At 39.2% G+C, this 23451-nt stretch overlaps 1 protein-coding gene across 1 annotated transcript in view; it reads left to right on the top strand.

Moving 5' to 3' along the window:
* Pappa (pappalysin 1) overlaps positions 1 to 23451 on the top strand; it is a gene marked incomplete at its 5' end in the record, with an annotated part of 238799 nt that overhangs the window by 85940 nt on the left and 129408 nt on the right. The window contains one exon of the mRNA XM_005352645.2: positions 17535 to 17663. Within this exon, the coding sequence (XP_005352702.1) occupies positions 17535 to 17663 (129 nt within the window). The remainder of the gene's footprint in view (positions 1 to 17534; positions 17664 to 23451) is intronic.

The following is a 23451-nucleotide window of genomic DNA, read 5'->3' as shown; positions in this document are numbered from 1 at the left end:
TGGCACTAGAGTGCCCACATAGAGGCGCACAAATAAAATTAATCTAAAAGTATAAAGAAATGACTACAACATGCCCATCTTTGTGATGGCAGTACAGTCCCAAATCTTACAATCTTATGGGAGAACTAAAGTAAACTCAATGTAAGTACACAAAATTATGGTTACAAACTGAGGAATCTTTTTGTGGGAGGTCACAATAGAATAGCCCCACCCTTAAATGGATAATATTTGGAGCAAGAGACTAGACAGATAAACAGGGGTAAGATTATGAGGGGTTAAAGGTTCATGTTAAAGAGTTTGGATTTATTCACTGCACATAAAGAGACTCAACACAATAGGTCAGTTGAGGTGTTCCACGGCATTGCTCTTGGTGAATGAAAGATGAAGAAAGCATGGCAAAGTCCTTTAAAGACAAAACAAGGGATCAAATCACTGAAATATATATTGAAGGTACGGACATCTAGACTTTCAGACTAGTACCAAGTTACATGAAGACTGGTGAGTGACTCTTGATTGTCTGGATTAACTGCAAAATGAACAATGTCTCATTTTCTGAAACAAAGGACGAAATATATTTTAATTGAGCTTGTTATGAGGGAACAAGATAGATTAATACTTGCTCTTTAGTATATCATGTTATAGATATCTAAGAATCATATACAAAGAGACGTTCGGCTCAGAGGGCTGTTAAATATACAGGCCTTATTTACTTATAACCAGAACTGAAACCACAGACCCCATTTCTACTCACGTTATGCTGAGTTTCTCTTTTAAACAGCTCCTACCCATAGCCACAACATTTCTGTTTCATACAATATTATTTACCCTATGTAATTTTTAGTGAATCATTACAGACAAAATAATCTGCTTACTTCTACTAACATTTATACCTTCTAGAGATTGCCTATTTTAAACTCTTCTTGGTATAATGAAATCCTGGTGACCCCACAAGATAAATAGTTTCCTCATTTTGAAAAGATACTCAGAGAAGGTATACAGCTGGCTCTTGTGTGTTCTATGGGGGAAAGATGGCTTTGCTGACTGAATGTTAGAACATCAAACAATAGGACTGGGGAGATGGATCATCCATTAAAGGCTAGGCTCACAACCAATATATACTATACTTGTAAAAATTATCAAATAATGCACATGTGTTAATGCATTTATATTTAATGGCTAAGTACAAGGTACCATGTTTAGTACTTTCAAATATTTATTTCATTTAGTCCTTTCAGAGAGTTCCTTGAATTTTTATTATTTTTAACTATAAAGTCAAAGAAAGAAACTACTTAAAGCTAGACTTCTCAGTTCATATCTATACACCCAATACTCAGGAGACATAGCAGGCTGATCATGCATTTAAGGCTACATGGTGAGTTCAAGGATAGCTCTGAACACCTGTATAAAACTTCTCCTCCAAAACATAAAATAAATTTATTCATAGAATTTTGAGATAATATTTTAAAACTCTGCTCACCCGAGCCTTTCACAGTAGCATGTAGGAAGAAACTTCCTGTCAATCACAGTTATAGTAACAACTGTATTGGTTCTCCTCAGGTATGGTTGACGATTAGAGAGTCGAGCCCAGTTGTTATACAGCATTATAGGTTGGAGAGAGAATTAGTTACTACTCTAGGGAGATGGGTGATGGGTCTCAATACACCAGCGATAACTCATGAGTAGGCAAGTGTCTGCCCCTGTTGTGTTGGGGGAGCATGTGGAATAAAGTGGCATATCTGTATGTTTAGTTCTGAACATTCCTATAGATTTCTACAGGTCAGTGGCCTCACAGCACATTAATAGCCGTTATGAGAAAGGAAAAAACAACTCTGCAGCTTCATAGAGAACACCAGTTTAAACCCCACTAAGAGTTCCTCTGCTAAAGATGCTTATGCATCATGACTCTTCCTTGTCAAGTCTCCCACTTGTTAGAATGTTGTATTCAGTGTTTTCCTGGCTTCAGATAAAAAAAAATGAAACCTTTCTTATTGCGTATCTCAAGCCTGGCTTTCTTAAAGGAGCTCCTTGGTAAGAAATGAATTCATGAAATCAGGTGACAATGGATCTCATAGAGTTACATATTTCTCTGTGATTTTCCATCCACCCTGAGGGTAGATAGGATAAACTTGACTTGGTTATGCAGCTCAAATTCTTGATTTTTAGAAAAACAAATAGATGAAGAGGAAAGAAAAGGAAAACAACAGCTGCCAGACCAATTACTGATGTGGAAAGGGAGGAATTCAATCTCACACTGAACACTAGCAAAAGAATAGACAAAATTTGGTCAGTCTACCCTTGGAGACACAGAGAACCATGAAGGCAGGTCAAGATGGCTTTGGTTGTGACTGTCAGGACAGGAACTTCACACATCACTTTTGAGGTGCTGAATTTGGAATCATGAAATTTGACTGACAAACCAGTGTGCATTGTGGTCCAGCTCTCCTCGCTGTGGAGCCTAAGCTCTGTCCTCGGAGCAGAAAGGCAGGGACTCTGCATTCTCACAGGGCTGGCAGGAAATAGTAAGGAGATAATAGTCTTGCAAGAATGTGATGCAGTCTTGGGAACTGCAAAAATGTAAATGTCCATGACTCTTCCTCTTCTTTTGTTTTCATTAGATTTTTCTCTTGGCCAGTCCCACACTGGAGTGTGTGAGGCAGAGACTGGAATGATCTTACACACACAGCCTCCAAAAGAATGCAATTGCTGTGATTCAATGTTAGATTAGGGGGAAACAAGAGAAAGAAAGAAAAAGAAAACATCAAGTGCATTGTAGTCAGAGTGAGATAAAGAGGGCCACAACATTTGCGAGCCCAGGTTTGGTGGGCTGGATTCGAGTAGCAGTATTCTAGTACTGCTTTTTCTATGGATCTGTGTAGCTGGATCTCCATCTGTGCACTTCAGCCTCCCTTCTATAACTAAAGAACAGGTGGATAGCTCTGAAGATCATGCCTGGATCCAGCAGCCTCTTGAAACTTTCCTTGAGCTCAGTGGCATCATGTAAGCTAATCTAACTGTGAGAATGAAGAAAGCAATTGAATTTCAGTAAGTCTTTCTAAAGAAAATTTTCAGCACAATGGAACTCTCAGGAAACCTAGAATCACAACTTCTCTCAAGGCTTCAAATGCTCTGTCAGACAACAGTAGTGCATTTTAGGTATATTTCAGGACAGACTCCAAAGCTGCAAAGAAACCCTGTCTCAAGAAATAAAACCAAAAACGAAAAACAAAGAAAGAAAGAAAGAAAGAAAGAAAGAAAGAAAGAAAGAAAGAAAGAAAGAAAGAGAGAGAGAAAGAAAGCATTCTCTGTAGTACATCAGAGGAACCATGAGATCCATCGCTAATCTTGTGTTTCATACATCTCCGTACCTGCTAAAGGGATCTCCTCCCAGGACCTCAATGCTCTTCCCCCGAAAGTGAGGGGATTGGGTACCACGTGTGAATCAGTCTTCTAATCATTCACGAGGCCTTTATTTACCATTGTCTATCACACGCAGAACACTAGCCTTCTAGGAGTTTAGCTTCATTCATGTGAAAGGTGCCAATAAGCAAGGGATTGCAAAACAAAGTTAAGTGTTATGTTAAGGGGTTCTTCACTTTATTCCAAGAGTTAAAGAGAGGCCCCTGTAATAGGCTGTATTATTAATATTAATATTATTGAAGGTCATACAGTTTAATCAAAGAATGGAGGTGAGCTGCCTCCTTATTGTGATAAGGGAAGAAACAGAAAGGGGAAAGTTTGAACAGAAATGCCAGAGAGGTTAGAAAGGAGTAGTTCATAATTGTCCTAGACTGCCTTGCTGAAGAATCTAGACTTCATCCTGAGGACTGGGAATTACCAGGATTGGTGCTTTGGATAGCATGAAACATTGATCACATTTTGCATAGCACATCTGTTAAGCTATATGTGCATAGTTGGTAGCGACAGGACAGGCGGCATCAAGTGTGAATAGTAATGAAGGGAAGAATGGTATGGAACTAAAGTAACAAACTGTGGCTGATGTGGAAGGTGAGAACTACATGAGGGTGAACAAATACAGCCTCACAACCATTTAGAAGGGAGATGCAGATGTATGGGTTTGGGAATCCATGCTATTGGCACCACTGGCTAGGAATGAATTAGATACAAAGGTAAGCTTGGGGTGAGATTAGAGGAGGTCTTACAAAATGGCTTCCAGTTGCTGGTCTGGGAATCAGAGTCAGGGACCAGCTGTAGGTCACGTTGAACTGTAATATTTCCCTCCTCTAGGAATGCAGGCAGAAATGAGGTATACAGTAAATAGTTGTGCATATACATACATACATATGTATGTATGCAGGATCACCCTTCTCTGCTGTCTGTATTTCTGCCACTCTGACTGTCTCTCTGATGGTCTCTCTGTGTGTGCATCTGTATCTGTGTGTGTGTGTGTGTGTGAGCGTGTGCGTGCGTGCGTGCGTGCGCGCGCGCATATGAGTGCGTGCTGGGACTAAACGGACTGGACCTGTGAGACCACCAGTTTTCATCACCCACTGATTCTCAAAGTGGAGTCCAATATTCTGAAAAGGTCCCCTGGGGGGCAGTAGGGTTAATCTTCCATAGCACTAATGCCTCTAATGTTACAGGGCTCTGGCTTTGTTTGCTACCCAGGATTAATCATTCACTCATGGGCTTTAATACAAGCCAGACTCTACCTCATGCAAAGCAGTGCCCTCCACTTCCATCCTGATGGCGGTTTTCACATTCCTGCTGTCAGAGTGCAAGGCCAGTTTTTCTTTTCTTTTGCCCGAGCTTCAATGTTCTATGGAGAAAATGGTTGGCAACCCCCATACAAACATGTTTATCAAAAATGCCAGGAAGTAACTGTACAGAAGAGCTTCTTGTTTTTTTCTTGTTTGTAATTTTGTGTGTCGGTACACCGGACTCTGCCATCAGCTCACTGTGTGACTTAGGGTTAGTACTCATCCACTGTGAGTTAATTTGAAGGGGATGGAGTTTGACTCAGATCTTCAAGTTTTATGTAAATTGCCTGAGCTAAGCTCTTTAGATAAAAACTCAGGCACCAGAATTTTAAAGCAGACTGTTTGAGATGTTTGAATCTACCATCTAGAAAAGAGGCTCCAAACTCCAAGACTTAGAAGGAGACTGAAAATCATCTAGACACCATCAACAACTTACAAAAGAGTTAGTTAACTGGACCCAGAAAGGCAAGATAACTTTGTTAAAGTCACACAGCCATTTGGTGCCTGATTGGAGCATAGAACTCAGGGATCCTGACCTGCCACCCGGGTGTTTCTTTCCCTACATAGCAAGAGTGTTGGAGTCTGGCGAGACCTTGGGGTTCCAAATGGAGCGCAGCTCACCCTGATCAAGGGGTGGCTTTCTGTGTTTGCTCAGACTGAAATCATAGAAAGCTGATGTAGTAACCTCATTGCAGCTGGGTTAGGTGAAGGGGTACATAGGAAATAAGTAAGCATATTTGGTCAAGTTCAGGGTCCACGTGAACCTCCAGAAGTCCTCATTTCAAAACAAACTCAACCTTGGAGGTTCTAGGCCCCCACCTCACCCCAACAGCAATGTAACTTCCTGCTTCTAAGAACCAGGAATTACAAAGTGGCTCAGCAGAGTCTGCAGACATCAAATGCTTCTTACAAAATAGCATTTGGATGAGTTAAGTGTAAATGAATCAGAAACATAAGGATTACATTTTCCCCAAGCACACATGGGTTTCAAAATTGAGGGGAAATGTAGCCTGCTAACAGCACGCGGGTTTTCACCGAACCCAAAGCGTCCATGGGGATGTTGGGGGCAGAGAAGAAAGGGAAGCCCAGCCCCCAAATGGTTTTAGATGTGGTGCCAAATTCAAAAATGCTGTTGGGCTTGCCCTCTGCCAGTAATAAAATTGCTGGCCACCCAGAAAGGCTACAGGAGGAGAAAGGAGATTGCTTTCCCCACCGGCCTCCAGCCCTCAGTAACTCCTCTGTGCTGCTCAATCACCAGCTGTCAGTGGGTCGCTGTGCTGCACTGGGTCGCTGTGCTGCACTGGCTGGCCCCAGCGTGGCCTCGGTTTTCACACCATACTGCATGCCTTGTTTACATCCAACTGTATCTGGTGTTTTGGCTCCCAGAGTCCTTGGCTATCAAGTAGCTTGTCACAAGCCTCTGCTCTATAATCAAGTGACCTGTCCATCACCAGCGAAAGACTAGGGGGAGATTGTCACATACCTTCTTTGGCTGCCTTCAGAAAAAAAGTGTACGGTCCCTTGGGAAAGCTTTCCTCTCTTTCATTTTAATGCTCTCCAGGTGTGGAGTTTCCCCCAGAGTGGTAAACATACTCCATTCAGGTCTCAGCAGGACACAAATAACCAGGAAAAATCACAGGATGCCTGTCACCTTATGACAGGATCTTAAGCTCAGGGTCTTTTATAATTTCCACATTTTCTCTCCTTTCTTTCCCTTGTGTTTTATTTCATTGCACCAAGAAAGTAAGAAAATTATTTCAATTGGTGGTAAAAGATAATTAAAACAAAATAACAAAGGCCTTGGCTGCAAACTGTTAGTTTTATTAAATTTGCTACTGGGCTTTAAATTGGTACCAGGGCAAAGCTTTGGACAATTATATCAAAGACTGCTGGAATTAATCAGTTGTGTGTATATATTTGTTTGCTCTTTTCTGGGTCTTACATGAATGAAGAACAGCTTTGCCAATAGGAAAGGAGTGAGTTTTGCCTTACCTGTATGAGAGATTCTACCCTGGTCCCAATGAGACAACATCCAAATACTCACTAGAGTCTCAGCTCGTGACATCTCTTTCTTCATTTGTTGAATTCAGGGTATGCACTGGCGGCTACAGTGATCACCAGGAGGAATAAGGTGGTAGCTATTGCAAAACAATCATTCTTAGCAATAGGACCTCAGTAAAGAGTAAGGAGACATTTGTGTAAAAGGCTGGTGTCTTCCCTGTACCTGGACTAAGAGGAGAAAAGATGGATGGAGGGAGGGAGGGAGACCCTAGAGCAGTACAAAAGATAGATGCTGAGATTACGTCTCAACTTTTAGGCAACGTCTGTGTTTTGAGTTTGATAGCTGTAGGTAGGGAAGAAACTTGGGCAAACACTACACTCAGCCGTGTTCTTACTACAATGGAAACCACTGCCCATTACTGAGGATCCCTCATTGACTGTACACTCTGACTTGACCATTGTTGTAAAGGCTTCCTCATCCGGTGGCTAATCTGATAGATCAGTCTAAATGAACTGTTCTTTATCTTAAAAGATTTCCCTGGGCTTTGTTGTAGGGCATTCCTGCTGCTCAGAATATCATAGTCCTTATTGACATCTTCTATTGTCTCAATGAACAGTTTCAAACCATTTGTTTGGTAGACACTTGTGGACAGCTGCTAGGAACTGAGATCTAACTACAGTGGTTAGTGTGTCCTCTGACTTCAGCAAGTAAACAGGCATTTAAAATGACGTATAGAAAGTGATTGCTTTAAAAAAAAAAGTACAAGGAACTAAGGATTTATACCAGGAAACCAGCTTAATGCTGGTGTCGAACAGAAGTCTATATACCCTCTCCATGTTCATATGCATGGCTGAGTCCTACTCTGGATTAACCATTTTTAAGCTGTACATTGTATTTCAACGACTTTCAACATAGCTTATCTCCAATTTTGCTCTCTGAACTATTTGAAGTCAATGACAGCATCTCACTTAGTGTTATTCATCAGTCCTAAACTCCATATTTTTTTAATTGAATGAAAACAAACTGAATAGAAAGACTTATTTGTCCAATATCACAGCAGTGTTAGTGAGGGAGTCTTGGGCACTTTTCTTACCAGTTCATCCAGTACCAGCTTGTTGGACTGCTTTTAAGATATTCCTCACAATGAGGGTACTTTACACCAAATCTTTGAAAAACAAGCCATCACCTGCCTCACCGATAAAAATTAATATAAAGGACTCCCCAACCTGAAATAGAAATGGAACTTTCCTTTAACAATTCATGTGAGGCTCGCACTGAAATTAAAAACACTGTATGACAGTCACTCATGTAAACCTCGCGTGTACCTTTCTTGTTTGAGTGTCAAGAAAGACCTTTTTTGGGTAGACTACTCATGTCTTCAAGGTCATTCCATGGGGTGTTGTATGCTGTTCCAAGTTTTAGTTCTCTTAAATGCAGTAGGATATGACAATATCTTCTACTCAGTAGGAAACACATGCTGTCTCCCCAAGCCAGATGCCTATTCTGTTATGAAAGGCAAATATCATGAAGTCATTGCCAGAAAAGCTAAGTCTCTTGTTCTTTTGACTTAAACTCTGACCTTTTTGCAGTCAGGTGAGCAGAGTGCAGTTCTTTGTGAGAACTCACCCAGGATGTTCTTCTTATGAGCCCAGGTGATAGAAACCTTCTTCATGCAGCCTCTATACATTTATACGGCACTAAATATGACTATTTTAATGCTTACCCTTCTGTTAATCTGTATTGCAGATCTCTAAAGCACTGAAGAGCCATAAAGCAGAGCATGAACAATCTTTAACTGCTGTAATGTTCTGAACTTTATTGTCCACTAATGCATGGCTTACTAATGTATGTTTTCCCAAGAAGTCAGCTAGAACATGTGAACCAATTTAAGGAGCCTATAACCCCAAATCAACTGTGTAATTCAGATCCTCCTTTTGAGTTACTCTCTGCTTAGTTCTGAGCTACCCCTAGCCTCAATGAAAAACCTCAAAGTTCATTAAGATACAGTGGTAAACTAGAAGATTTTTAACTAAACAGTAATAATTGTTCTTTTAAATATATTATTTTTGATATGATAAATCATGTTTTCTCTATTTAATTTTTCCCCATGTATTAGGCAACAGAACATATCTCAGCAAACATTAAAGAACTGGTATCTTATAGAAGATGATATTTTTAAAGTTTATTTTTATCACGTGATTTCTTTTAGGCCACATATAAAGAATCAAATAAATAAATAAAAAGACTATAAAACTTTCAATTGGTAAAATTTATAACTAAACAGCAATAATTTAATATATAATATTACAAAACAGAATTCAGCAGTGTATCAACATCTGCAAACTCATGGAAAAACACATTATTATAGAGAGATTATTACATTATTCTAGCTGTATTATTCTAGAATGAAAGATAAATTTAATATCACATCATCTGCTACTGGTAATTTAAATTATTAAATTAATTTTTTAATTTTTGAATTGGAGTTTTCTGTTAGATACAGAAATAGTCAAACAAAAATCCAAATAAACAAAATAAGAGTACTCATCTTAGCAAGTCTGAAGCCCTGATTCGATCCCCAGCACCACAAATATATATACATATACATGCGTCATTTTTAAAACAAGGTGTCAAATCCAATCCAGAATGCCCAGTCGTGTCCTTGGTTCCACGGAGACAGGAACAGAGATGAGGAGAAGGCTAGGGATGTGGCTTGCTGAGAGGAGAGTTGCTTCCTTAGTGGTGCAAGACCCTGAGTCCAAACCATACATCTGTCTCTCTTCTTCTCCTGAGACTACAGAGCCAACATGTTATTGGAATTAATGAAATAGTCTTTGATGGCTTCTAAACAGGTCTTAATTATATCTTAATTTTTATAACCCCCAGAGAATTATAATACGTACAGAATTCTGTGTATAGAGAGCCAGAGCCACAATAATTATAGCACTGACATCCATAACATGTCCAGTTAGGGGTGTATTCCTAATAAGCAAAATCACATTTTTTGTCCAAAAAAAAGCCTTAAAATGTTTCATGAAAGAATGCTCAAGCTGGAGCACACCTTTAATCCAAGCACTGGGGAAGCAGAGACAGGAGGATCTCTGTGAGTTGAAGGCCAGCCTGGTCTACAGAGTGAGCTCCAGGACAGGCTCCAAAGCCACACAGAGAAATCCTTTGTTTTGTTTTTTAAAAGGAATACTTAAATATATGAAATGTTATGTTATATGAGTTAATGTGAGGATTTAAATCAAAAAGACACCCTTTCTCCCCCAAAACCTCTATGCATTTGATAAAATAGGAATAAAGTCTCACTAGACATTAAAAGGCAAATAATCTTATAGCTCATTAAAAGAGTAAATAATCTTTTGAAGGATAAAACAAAGTATAAAATGGATTTGTAAAACAAATAAAGATGTTTATGTAGATATGGAGATAAAGAAAGATTGTTACTGACAGTATGATAGCAAAATTGGAACTCAGTGCTAAGAAAATGATTCAGTAGGTAATAAATAAATACATACATAAATAAATACATAAATAAATACGTAAATAAGGACAATGTAATGGGATAATTCATACATAAATACATATAAAAAGCGAACCATTTGCTAACTAGAAGTCATTAGAGAGTTCGAAAGATGGTTCAGTGGCTAAGAGCGCCTACTTACTGAACTCAGCTCCTAGCACCCACGTTAGCAATTCACAACCACCTCCACTTGCAGTGCCTACTTCTGGAGTCAGTGAGCACCGGCCCTCAACATGCTCACAGATGCTCATACCCCAACACAGACATACACATAGGCGCATCATTTGAAAGAAGAAAACTATTTTTAAATTAAAGAAGCTATCTTATTATACTGGAGCACAAATCATGAAAGGAACAAAAATCACTGTCCAATGAAACGGCATAAGCAGAGTACAGAGTAGGGCAAAAAACTTAGAAATGGCATTTTCAAAGTCATCACTTAGAAAGAGTTTCTATCTGGTGTATGTGGACACTGCACATCAATACAGAAAGAGCCTGACTTTGAACAAGGATGAACAGGCAGTCTAGGGGACTACAAATGCTTGAGGCCAACCATTATATAAAAAGATAGTCTGGTTTATTAGCAATGAAGCAACAACAAAATAATACAATAATTAAATATAATTTAATAACTAGCCGATTGGCAAAAAACTAAATGTTTGGCAGAACTGACTGCTGGCAAAGACTGAGGCAAGGGGAAGTCTGTTGGTAGACTTGCTAATTGGTGCAACCTTTGGGGAGAACAATTTGGCAACATGTAATAAGTTTGAAAATGCAAGTACTCTCCGCCTAATAATGCTATTGTTCGGTGTATTTCTTTCAGAAAACTCTTGTTCTGTGTCCACAGGAATGTGAACATCATTGTATAAAGCAACATTGTTGAAAACAACAAACAAATATTTTTAATAACAATGATATTAAAAGAATAAACCTAGGTTCCCATTCTATATAGAATGGCCACAGAAAGTGTGTCTTATGGTTCTGAAACTAATGAACAGAATCTATTTGTACCAATGGGGATAATCCCAAAACAGTGTAGATGGACAAAAAGCTACACAAAGATGAATATAATATTAAATCCTCAGCTGGGTGGCGGTGGTGCATGCCTTTAATTCCAATATTCAGGAAGGCAAAGATAGGTGTATCTCTCTGAGTTCTAGGCCAGCCTGGTCTACAGTGTTCTAAGACAGCCAGAAATATACAGAGAAACTCTGTCTTGAGAAACTTAAATAAATAAATAAATATAAAAATATAAACTCCTTGAGATTTAAGATATGTAAACTAGTGCATATATACTAAGTAAAATTGATATAAAGCAAATGAATATAAAAATAAAATATAACCCACTGTAACATTTGGCAGAGATGAAGAGGAAGTTTTGTACATTTGTTGGTTTCTCCACACGTTTTTGTATAATTGATATGTCTTCTAATTAAAACAGATGTAAGCGTTTCTATAAAGCTCTGGCACTTCATCCCAGGCCTGAAAAATGATTGTTTCCTTCCTTCCCCATTCTTGGCTTCAAGCTTGTATCTGGAGTGCCTAGGCATTGCCCGCTGAATCTTAGCCCTAGGCTGGACCAGGATGTTTGGGATCTTCCTGAGCCAGAGGCAGCCTAGGTGGTCTCACCATCATATCTTCCAGCTCAGCAGTCTGGGTGGTAGGCTTTGACCTACACCCATTCTTAGTACAGAATTTTAACTACAGTGGCAACTTCTAACCTGTATAACAGTCCAAGCCGTGAAGACTGAAAAGCATATTGTTCATTAGCTTGTAGCTATAGATTGACAATCTAAGCATTATACTTCTCCCCAAATCTCTCTTGGAGATGAATAAACAGATACCCAGGGAAGTATTGGCTTTCCATGGCACCAAGTCAGTGACATTATTTAAAAGAGCGTGTGTGTCTTCTGATTCCTCTATCTTTCCATGTGGACTTCTTATGTAAACCCTTCTAGCTTGCAGGTTCTGCCTTCTGATTTCCTGTCTGTTGTACTTTTAAAAATGTAATACCTGGGACTGTCTCTAACTAAAATAAACACTGTCTTGGGACATAGTTATACAGAACTTGTTCAAGTTTCTGTCCGTGGCAAAAGGTATGGGCAGGTAGTTTATTCTATCCTTAATGTGTTAGTTTCTTCACGTGAGAAGGTATAATAATAATAACTGCTCAAGGAATATTTGCTCTGAGTGAAACTATAAGTACAAATGCCTGGTGAGGAGGAAACATGCTGAAACTATAGCTGCAGTTGTTTATCTAGAACATAGAGAATAAAGAGAAACAAAACACAACATCTGGAGACACTATGGTACATGGAGGCTGTGCTAGGGAAACAATAGGATATTGATGAAGATTAACCAAGGGGCTCAGAAGTTTCCTGAGAGAAACAAACTAGGGCATTACCATAGTGTAAAAGGGTCTGCCTTCTAGTGCTCCAATCCTGCTGCCATATTTTCCATTTCAGGTTGTCATGAAAGTATGCAAGAATAGTAACAAACACTGATTCAAAACTTGGGCTCCAGGAATTGTAATGATTTGATTTTCTACAGGTTTCTATAATTTGTAATTAACCCATCATAATATTAAATATATATCAGTAATTTTAAATATGCATTTGAAAATGGATATCTCAGTGTTTAAACCTAAGGGTGCTTAGACATCTTCTGGGTTTTTATATTTTTTCTTAACTTTTACTCTAAATTTATTTATTTATTTCCCCTCCCTCCTCTCCTTCTATTCCCTCTTCCCATCTCCCCTCTGCACCCTCTTAATCCACTCCTCCTCTTCTGTTCAGAAAATGGCAGGCCTCCCATGATACCAACAAAACACAGCATTTCAAGTTATAAGACTAAGCACCTCCACTTGTATTAAGGCTGGGCAAAGCAACCCACTGTGAAGAATAGAGTCCCAAAGGCCAGTAAAAGAGTCAGAGACAGACCATGCTCACACTGCTAGGAATCCCACAAGATCAAGCTACTCAGTTGTCCAAGCTGAGAGACTAAGGTTTTTTTATAATCTTAATATAATTATGTCAAAATCTATCCAAGTTTCATGTGTATTTATACTGCATATTTGAGATATATTTCAATATACGTTGGCATACACATTTACGAACACACACACACACACACAGACAGATTATCAGTTAATAACCCAGCTGTTTTATTACTCACTAGGTAGCTTGGACTAGCCTTGAAATTGTGGCAATCTTGTCTCAGTCTTTCAGATGCTGGGATTATGCATGTGAGCTACCACACCCAGCTTTATAATCACGTTCCTAAGGACTACTGAGGAAATCATGCCAATGAGAAATGAAAGCGTTTCTGCAATAATTGAGAATGTAAACCTTAGGCAGATATGTCATTTGAGACATTTGTACAGAAGCAATGGCTAAGTTTTGGAAAAACTGTTTTAACATGGTATGCAAAGTAGCCAAAAAACAGTTCCTCAATATTAGCTAAATAATCCATCATATGAGAATTTATTAACTGGAAATGCAAAAGTAATCAAAGACTTTGAAAACTGATGATAAAATATTAATGAAGATTAATGCATTTTAATGATAAATTTAAAGCAGTATTCCAAATTCTGCAAAAAAACATCAAAAGTGATCAAAACAAAATAATCACATTTCAGATGAAATCTGAACAGTTTCGTTTTGAAAAAGAAAGGAAATGGGGGAGGAAAGGAGAAGTTTCAGTTTAGCAGCAAGCTGCAGAGCGCAGTGGAAGCCTCTGGAAAGGCAGAAGACAAGGCTACTAGAAGTGAGGATGTCAGTTGTGGGGACATGAGTGCGGCAGAAAGGAAGGACAGCCACCAGCCTACTGCTTTTAGAGCAGTTGTGGCAAAGAGTCTAGCCTCTACCAAACCAGCGAAATCGTCAGCACTCACCAGTTTGTCTTTCTTTTTTTCCACAGAAACAAGAATTTAATAACACAGAAATATGGATTTTAGATGGCTAAAACCATAATGCTATGAATATTTAATCATTTATCTCCATTATTCCATTTAACTCTCCCAAAAGTAAAAAGTAGTTCAAATGTGATTATACTCTTTACATACAGTGAAAATTAATACAGGTGCGATTTAGCATTTTATTAGGTATCAGACTGTAGACTTAAGAGTCCCATATATTCTTTCTGTCAGTACCTATATTCTCTTTTTTTTCTGTTTAAACAAAAGGGAAGGCTTTAACTTTAACATAGTAAAATTACATATAACAAAAGATGGATGCCCCAATGGTACAGAAGAACTTTGGGTGACTGTCCAAGCAGTGAGATGTATCTGTCAATTCTAGAGTTTTGAAAGTTGTTTACAATGCACATCCTTCTTTGATGGAGTTGAAGAATTTATAATTATAGTTTTCCTTAGTTAAGATAAAGTAGATATAAATACTGTATCCAGTTTGTCTTTCAAAACGAAAAATATCTAAGTTCTTAAGAACTTGTGTTTGACATTAATTTTAAGGCAAATTAAAGTGTAGTTTTATTACAGGAGATCCACAGTCATTTTAGTAGCAATTGTACCTCTCCCTTCACCTTTTCATGGAAGGGATGATTCAAGTTTCTACATCCCTATCTGGGAACTTAAGATATTAGCCCCTGACTCTGGTAGTTGCTACTAGGCTTCAAAGAGATGACGTACGAGCCCGAAACACAGCTGAGAGAATAGCTATGAAATGTCTCCATGAATTGTTGTTCACACTGCTACTATGTGGGTCACTGGGTAGAAGTCATTAGGAGACAGCTTTTACCAGAGGGTAGAGAAAGACCAGAAAGACCTGGCTTGTAAAATTCTCAGAATATTGGCCTGGGTCACCTTGAAAAAAAGTGAAGTGTTTGGCACTGCATGTTTTCCAAGTAAATGATACCTTACAAGAGGGACTGGCCAAGACTGGGCAATACAAAAGGCAGGTGGTAGGCCCATATTCATGAATCCACCTCACCAGAGTTACATGTATCACCTGACTCTTCACCCCAACCCCATTAAAGAGCCCATAGGATAACTTCAGTGACTGGGAACATTGCTAGTCAGCCATTGATAAAAATAGCTCAGCCTTTCCTAGGGATTCATCAGGACTAGTACACAGGGACACGGTTGATGTTCTCACGTTCAAGCTGTAGGAAAATACTATGAAGCCAGGTTTAGAATTAATTTGAAATAGGCTCAGAGACATACAAAAAAAAAAATAATCCCATGACTTTCTGGCTAAATGTGATAAAACCAGGACACAAAAACATGCTTGCTTCCCCACAAGTTGGTGATTGCTGAGGCATTGGAGGACATGGCATGAAGATGCTCCAAGAGAAGCTAAGGTAGAGCTAGAAGGAAGACATCCTATAGTATTAAATACTTCAACTACAAATAATTTATCATGTCACACACAGACACACACACACACACACACACACACACACACACACGAGGCATGCACATAAAAAACAAGCTGAGAAACACTGCTCACTGTGGCAAGCTTCTCCTCAGAAGGGCCCCATCTGTTTGGACCTTGAAGATACACCCTCTGTTGCCTAGGCTGTAGACTGAAGTAAAGTTCTTATTTTATTCCAAAATGTTGTCATATTTTTAATGTACCTCCATATTTTAGAGCTAGGTGAGCTTCTAGTAGAACTCATATCATATTTATCTTATGCCTTTATGTTCTTTTTAGACCCTCACTCTGTCCCCTCTCTTACTTTTGGAAGAGTCACTCATTAGTCGAGGCATAAAGACTCAATAAAAGGGATCATCTAGTGATGTCATTCTGGGAGTTTGCAATGCAACCATCATTTATCTACGCAATATCCCAAGATATTTCTTCACTCTCTCACTAGGTGTTCATCACCAGAGCTCTTGTACAATCCCTAAGGGTGTTTGTTTAAGCGGCTTCAGTGCTGCTAAGACAAACTCCCTTGGGGGACGGTGTGTCCATTGTTTCCCCTAGTGCAATGTTATTCACAAGAATCTTCCATTGCTCACAAACTCCTAACTCTCATTACATCGAGTATCAGGAACCCTTCCTTGTCCGTTGTCCATGCACCTGTCATCTTGTTGGCCTTATCCAAACATCTTTAGCCTTCCCAGCAGCTGAAATAACAGATGGGCAGGGAGATACTGAGATTTCTTGACATCTTCCTTCCGTTTATAAATTCTGTCTCCTTTCACACTGGAATCTCCTTATTAACCTTTGGTGATTTTCCCCATGGGACATTATTTTATCTTAAGAAATGAATAATTGATAACATATAAGTCAATTCAAATAAAAAATAACAAATCCCTTTGAATACTGTCTATCAGAAAATATGAGTGGAGATGTGGTCATGTAGAAGTGACACAAACATGCTTTTGTATTAAAGGGTAATTGGCAGCAGCCAGGTTCCTGGTGAGGAAGCCTGGACAGGCCCTGCATGTCTTAAGCCAGAGGAGAGATACAGTTTTGGCATGTTGGAAGTCTGGAAGGTAACAGGCTCTGGAACTGTTATTCTAGTACTAGATTTTTCTCTTCAAGAGACATGGTTATTAGGCAGGCCTGTGGGGTTAAGGAAAGCAAAATATAAGCTATTACTCAATTGCATGTAGTTGGAAACAATTGGCTTAACTTCTCTATGCCTCATATTCATCATCTATAAAAACAACATTAAATATGAGTTACCATGTAGAGTTGTCTTGATTCTCAAATAAGCAAATATATAGCAAGTGCATAGCCTAAGGCCAAGATTCAATTAATGAACGCTATTGTTATTTAAGTAATGAGTAAGAGTCATGGATAGGAATGTGGGGAGAAGAGGCTAGTCTCTAATAACACCGTGTAAGACAGAGGCTATCTCGTACTCAGTGGGGTTTCTGCGTACAGGTCTTTAAAGGGGAGGACCTGGTCAGACAATGCCCAGCAGAACCCATATGCTCCCTCTGCTTTCTGTGCTCTTACCTACCCAGTGTTTTACTAGGATCTCTTCCTCCCACACTCTCTTAATGCATGGATCCCATCCTCCCTGCTACTCTTCTGCAAGGATTGCTATGAAGTTCAAAGTTCAAAGCACCTAGTACTAAACAGCTATCCATCTGGTAACGGCTGTTTTTATTGGTATACATTATAATGTACTCCATTGTGCTTCACAAAGAAGCTTAATCCAGTGCATAATACAGATTATTGTATTACTAAATGTGCCTATGATTTATATTAAAAAAAGAGCAAGACTGAATACTCAAAGGAATCAATATTTCATTCTCTGCCTATCAGCTCCAAGCACTGTATTTGTTTTAACTAACGAGTTCCTCTGCATTTTCCAGGGATCTGAAACTTGGGAATGTGTACCAGTACCAGATTATCACGATTTCAGGAACCAACGAGAGTGAGCCATCACCGGCTGCCATATACACCCATGGAAGCGGCTACTGTGGTGATGGCATTATCCAGAAGTAAGTAGTTTCACCCATTGAAAAAGGAGGCTTGGGGAAATGGTAATTAGGTCAAGAGATGGACAAAGGGCTTGACTTGGAGATGCTTCCCTATGCATAAACTCTGAGGCACTGATGCTCTCCAACCTGCTGCTAGAAGGCCTGTAAGCTGTCTGCTGGCTTTGGAAGAAAGTTCAGTGACTGCTTTCTGGGGTCATACTCATTTCTCAATTGTATGACATATGACTTAGCCAGAGATACAAATATGCATTTCCTACCCTCTGCTTTAAATATTGGTTGTTTTTTAAATCAAAGGCTTGTGTATCTTAAATAAAGTCTTTTTAAAAAATCTGAAAAAAAAAACTTTCTTTAAACCAGGCATGGGTATGAATGTAATTCCAGCACTTGGAACGTAGAGGAAGGCAGATCTCGGAGTTAAAAGTGAGCCTGCTCTACAGAGCCAGTTCCAGGACAGCCAGGGTTACACAGAAAAACCATCTTTGAAAAAAAATCAAAACTTTTTTTTTCTTAAAGTCGTATTTGAATTTAATCACACACAAAATCATTTGAAGTGGCAAGACCCACCCAATTTCTAATCTGGATCGCTGATGTGGGGCGATCCACCTTTAATGTGGACCACACCCAATATCCTCTTTAAAGTGGAATTTTGGTCACCTAGTTCCTCTACTTAAAATGTATTCAAAGATTTCCTTTTATATTAAATATGATAATATTGGAAAAATTATGTTTCTTTGCTGGCTACCTTTTACATTTGTTAATACTACAATGACCAATTCAGAAATTGTGCCAAAAGCTCAGAAATGTAACAGAGTATTGTAAGAAACAATATTGAAACTGTAAGCACTAAACAATATTCCAGACTGAGTAGAGACCTGAAAATGAATACACTGGGTCAATGAATCAAGAAATGTAAAGATTTCAGTCCAGCAAGAAATTACGATTACAAAATATCAAGTTGTATGTAAAAAGCAATACATCTTGTAGTCTGTTCAGTCTGTGCATTGCCTAGTCCTTGGGGCAGGAGGTATGCATCTGTCAAACAGAAGCAAGAAGTCATGCACCCTCACCTCCACCAACTTCTGCTCTATTTTCTTCTCAAATATGCACAAAACAATCAGATGCTGGCACAAAATGGACGTCTTCATTTTCCTATATAAATGAAGATAAGACCAAGCACCATTCCAAATTAAATTTGTTATTGCTTCCATTGCTAGCGTATTTATTTGCAAGGGACACTATCACTAAAGTCTAAAACCATTGGCAGGGTTAATCCCATGCTTTATGTGTGAGATGGCAAAATAAGCTATGGGCAAATTCCTTCATTAAGTGCGCTGTTGGATGTCACGGAATATTTTTGCAACAAGGGATTGCAATTACTATTCCAGCTGGGGGATGGGTGGTGTGAAGGGTGCATTTGCTTCAGGATTGATGAAAGCGTTCATGTGCAGCCTAGGAATTGCTCTCAGGTATGGCACATACGTGAAACGAAAGTGCTCGATGTCTGCGGCCTGTGATTGTCACCAACAGTGATGCTAGAGGGAAGAGCAGCTTGATTCATCACTGGTGATTGTGTGGGAGGTGACAGAAACTGGAAACCTGCACATTGGGAAGAGAAGGGTAGCTAGGACTAGATCTGTACTTGTGAAGGGAAAAGCAGTCTATACTCCAAAATCCACTCAAAAAGCAAAATCATAAGTATTTGATAGCAATATGCTGTCATTTATTTCTGTTGTATGAGTATGTGTGTCCATGTGTCTGTCCCTGTGTGTGTCTGGGGTGTGTGTGTGTCCCCATCTGTGTGTTTGTGTCCACCACATGCATGCCTGGAGCCTGCAAAGAGTCTAGATAAGAGTGAGGTATATCATTTGGAGCCAGAGGCAGTTGTGAACTGCCTGGTATGGATGATGAGAACTGAACCTGACATATTCAGAATGGGGAGACTGCTTCCACTGGTATAGATCTTGCCCCTGACATGCTTGAAGGCCTAAGTTAGATATGTATAAACCTAGCATGATAGCACATACCTGCACTGGGGGCTTGGGGCACAGAGGCAGGAGGGTCAGAAATTCAAGATCATCTTCAGACATTCAGAAAGTTTGAAGCCAGACTGGCCTCATCACAAAAAAAAAGATATTTTTATTAACAATTCTGTTTATTTAAACAAAAAAAGGTGACATAGAATATGTCAAAGTTCTATTAACTTGGAAAAATATAGCTTCTATTAAAAAACATTTTAGCTCTTCTGAAATAAAGACCCATGTAAAAGCTATGTTTTCAGGAGTAACCACATGGCCCAGCAGATAAAAGTAATCGCCAAGCAACCCTTGAAACCCTGACTTTACCTTGAGTCCCAGAACCTACATAAAAGTGGGAGAGAACCAACTCCATTAATACACACGTAATAATATTAACAAAAATAATACATTATAATCAATTTTAAATAGATGCATTTTCACAATTAAATCAGACTTTTGATAGACAAAAATTTGCACTCAATTTGTATTATTTAAGAGAGAAGTAGATATTTGAATTTTTCTCTGATATCCTTGAAAGAATTAGTTAAGCCATTTTAAAATAAGTAATATCTAAATTTAAGAAAACAGATACAGCCAGTAATTATTTGCATAATTTCCCATGGTTTACTGAAACATGCATCTCAAGGATGTATATTTGTGCCCTGAAAGACCGGTACCACATACCAGTTCCAAACAGAATTATCAATAGTAGTATTGAAGATATAAGAATTTTTAAGTCTTGAATTCTGGCACAAATCATCTGGTTGCTAAGAACTGGACTTCATGAATACAAACTATTAAGGCCCACTTATGTTTGAGGGTGAAACCTACAATATGTTTTAGGTATTTTAGGTCTGTATTAAATAAAGAAAAAAAGCAGTAACAGAACATGGAGGGCAACAAAACAGGGAGAGAAGAACTAGTTATTAGTTCCTCCTACACTGAGATGAGCTCTAAACTTTGGATAAGTCTGTGCTTGACAGAACACTGAACTAATCCCAGAATCACCCGGGAAGAAGTGTCAAGATCGCATAATCCATCCAGGGTGCCCATAAAACATCACAGGCATTCCTAAGAACCCATCACTGTAACTTCAAATTTTCTAACTCAGCACAGTCTTAGTTAGGGTTCTACTGCCGTGAAGAGGCACTACAACCACAGCAACTCTTATAAAGGAAAACATCTCATTAGGGTTGGCTTGCAGGTCAGAGGTTCAGTCCATGGCCATCATGGCAGGAAGCATGGCAGCGTGACGGCAGGCAGACAAGGGGTTGGAGCAGGTTATGAGTCCTACGTCTGAAGCAGCGAGCAACAGAAAGAGAGACAGACACTGAGTCTAACTTAAGCATTAGAAAACCAAAGCCCACCCCATGGATACACTTCTTCCACGATTACACCTCCTAATCTCTCTCAAGTACTACTACTCCAAATGACCACACATTGAAATATAGCAGCCTGTAGGAGCCATTCATATCCAAACCATCATAATCAAAAAGAATTTCTCCAGATTTTGAGCCTTAATTTATAGCTCAGTCTATCTATATTGTAAACACATGCAGCTGCATTTACAGAATATGACAAGGAATGTAAGCCTTTTTAATGGCCTGAATGTATCCTCGGCAACATAACTTAAAGCATCACTCATAATAAAAAAAAAAAATAGATTTTATAATTTGTTTACTTAGAATCAGAACCCTGCATAGATATCAAATATTTGGGTTACCTTTAGTAAAATGGAATAACTACTTGTAGATGCTTTGCAGAAAAATGAATCTGATTTAAAAATGTCCTAGCAAGGAAGGAGGAAGGTAGCTCCAGTTTAGATGGGTAGAGAAGAGTGGGCAGAGTGGCCCAGCAGGGAAAGTCACTTTGCCAGACTTGACCTTCTGACTTCCTTCCCCAGAACCCACACAGTGGGAGCAGAAAATGCATTTCCCTAAGTTGCCTTTTGATCTCCACAAAAGCACCTCAGCACACATGCAAACTCACTAAATGAATGGATGTGATTTAAAATAAACAGAAAGACCAGGCCCAACACTCAGAAGGACCCTTAAGAGGCAAGCACTCTGTTGTGAAGGACACATAGCAATGGATTCTCCCAACTTCATACTGTGTGGGATGAAAAGACTGGTTGGATGCTGTGATAGTAACACTGTGTTCACTTTCACCACACATGAGACCTTATATTACAGCATTACATACTTGTGTCCCCTCCACAATCATCATGATTGGACCCATTATCATAGCTTGTAGTAAAATAACACACAAAAATATTAAAGTACATTTCTCAAGCATTCATGCATCTTAAAAGTAGAACAAACATTTGTAGTAAGGACCTGATTCTTATCTGAATTCATCTCTTTATTTTATTTTATTTTTTTTTTATTTTTATTTATTTATTTATTATGTATACAATATTCTGTCTGTGTGTGCCTGCAGGCCAGAAGAGGGCACCAGACCTCATTACAGATGGTTGTGAGCCACCATGTGGTTGCTGGGAATTGAACTCAGGACCTTTGGAAGAGCAGGCAATGCTCTTAACCTCTGAGCCATCTCTCCAGCCCTCATCTCTTTATTTTAATGTGAGAAGAGAAGGTTACCAAATTGGGCAGTAGAGGGGTAGCTGCATGCCTTCTCCCTCATCCCAAGCACTGGGTACCGGACTGCTGGGATGAGACAGAGTCTGTCTCCTCCTTTGGCATGTCACAACCTACTACAGGAACAAGGGTATTAGGCAAAGATAGTCAGTTCTGTGATAGATGAAAATGATGCCTGCCCACTCCAGTCTAACAGGTCAAAAGAGGTTTCTCAGAACTGCTCTATCCAATGAAGGACCTGCCGTGCCTAGAAGATGTTTGTAGTGACCCCAAATGTTTTGCTTAAGGTAATAGAATGAGCTGATCAAGGGATGATGGAAGATAAATTGGAAATATTGCTCCTGGCTTAGGGAACTAAGATTTAGGGGGAGGATGTCTCCCTACATAACACGTGGAAAAAACTAAAAAGCTGAAGGTCATTAGTGATTTCTAGCCTGTGAGATTCACTAACAGAGAATGCTGAAGACAGGAGTACAAACCTTGTAGCTCATGGCATTTCAGACAGGAGAGAACTTGGGTGGCTCCTTAGAGATTGATACAATGTCCTAGGTCATCTTAAAGATTGATTGCTAGGCCCTATTCTGCTATTCTGACACCTCCTAAAGACAACAAACATTGCCTGGTGTTAATTGCCCCTGGTAAAAGGAAAAGTCTGAGAGACCTGTTTCATGCTGGGACTGTTCCCAGCTGGTCTCTGAGAAGGGAAGGACAGCTGCCACACACTCTACAGAGACCTCCCAAGGCAAAGAAGCAATGGGAACTGAATCTTTTAGCATCTGCTAGATGCTGTCCAGCATGCTAGACAATTTAAATCATGCTTCAGTTTCGGTACCCAACTCCTAGAAGAAGATTTAACTAGTTCCATCATAACTCATGAGGTAACAAGAGTGGGCATCTGCAGGACCACCACACAATACACATTTCAGGGCTGAGGGACTTGTTCTAAACTGTCCAACATAGTGGGCATCTGCAGGACCACATACAATTCATATTTCAGGGCTGAGGGACTTTGTTCTGAACTGTCCAACATAGTGGACGCTGGCCACATGCTGTAGGTGATTATTTGACAAGAAGCTGCTGTGACTGAAGAATGAAATCCCAGTTGTATTTTCTTTCAATAAATTTAAACTTACAAAAAGATCAGCCGGACAGGCCAAGGGACTCAGACAGATGGGG

This window comes from Microtus ochrogaster, chromosome 10 (genome assembly GCF_000317375.1).
Source record: "Microtus ochrogaster isolate Prairie Vole_2 chromosome 10, MicOch1.0, whole genome shotgun sequence".
NCBI lineage: Eukaryota > Metazoa > Chordata > Mammalia > Rodentia > Cricetidae > Microtus > Microtus ochrogaster.
Note: the sequence above shows the minus strand (reverse complement) of the source record. Positions and strands in the feature narration are given on the sequence as shown.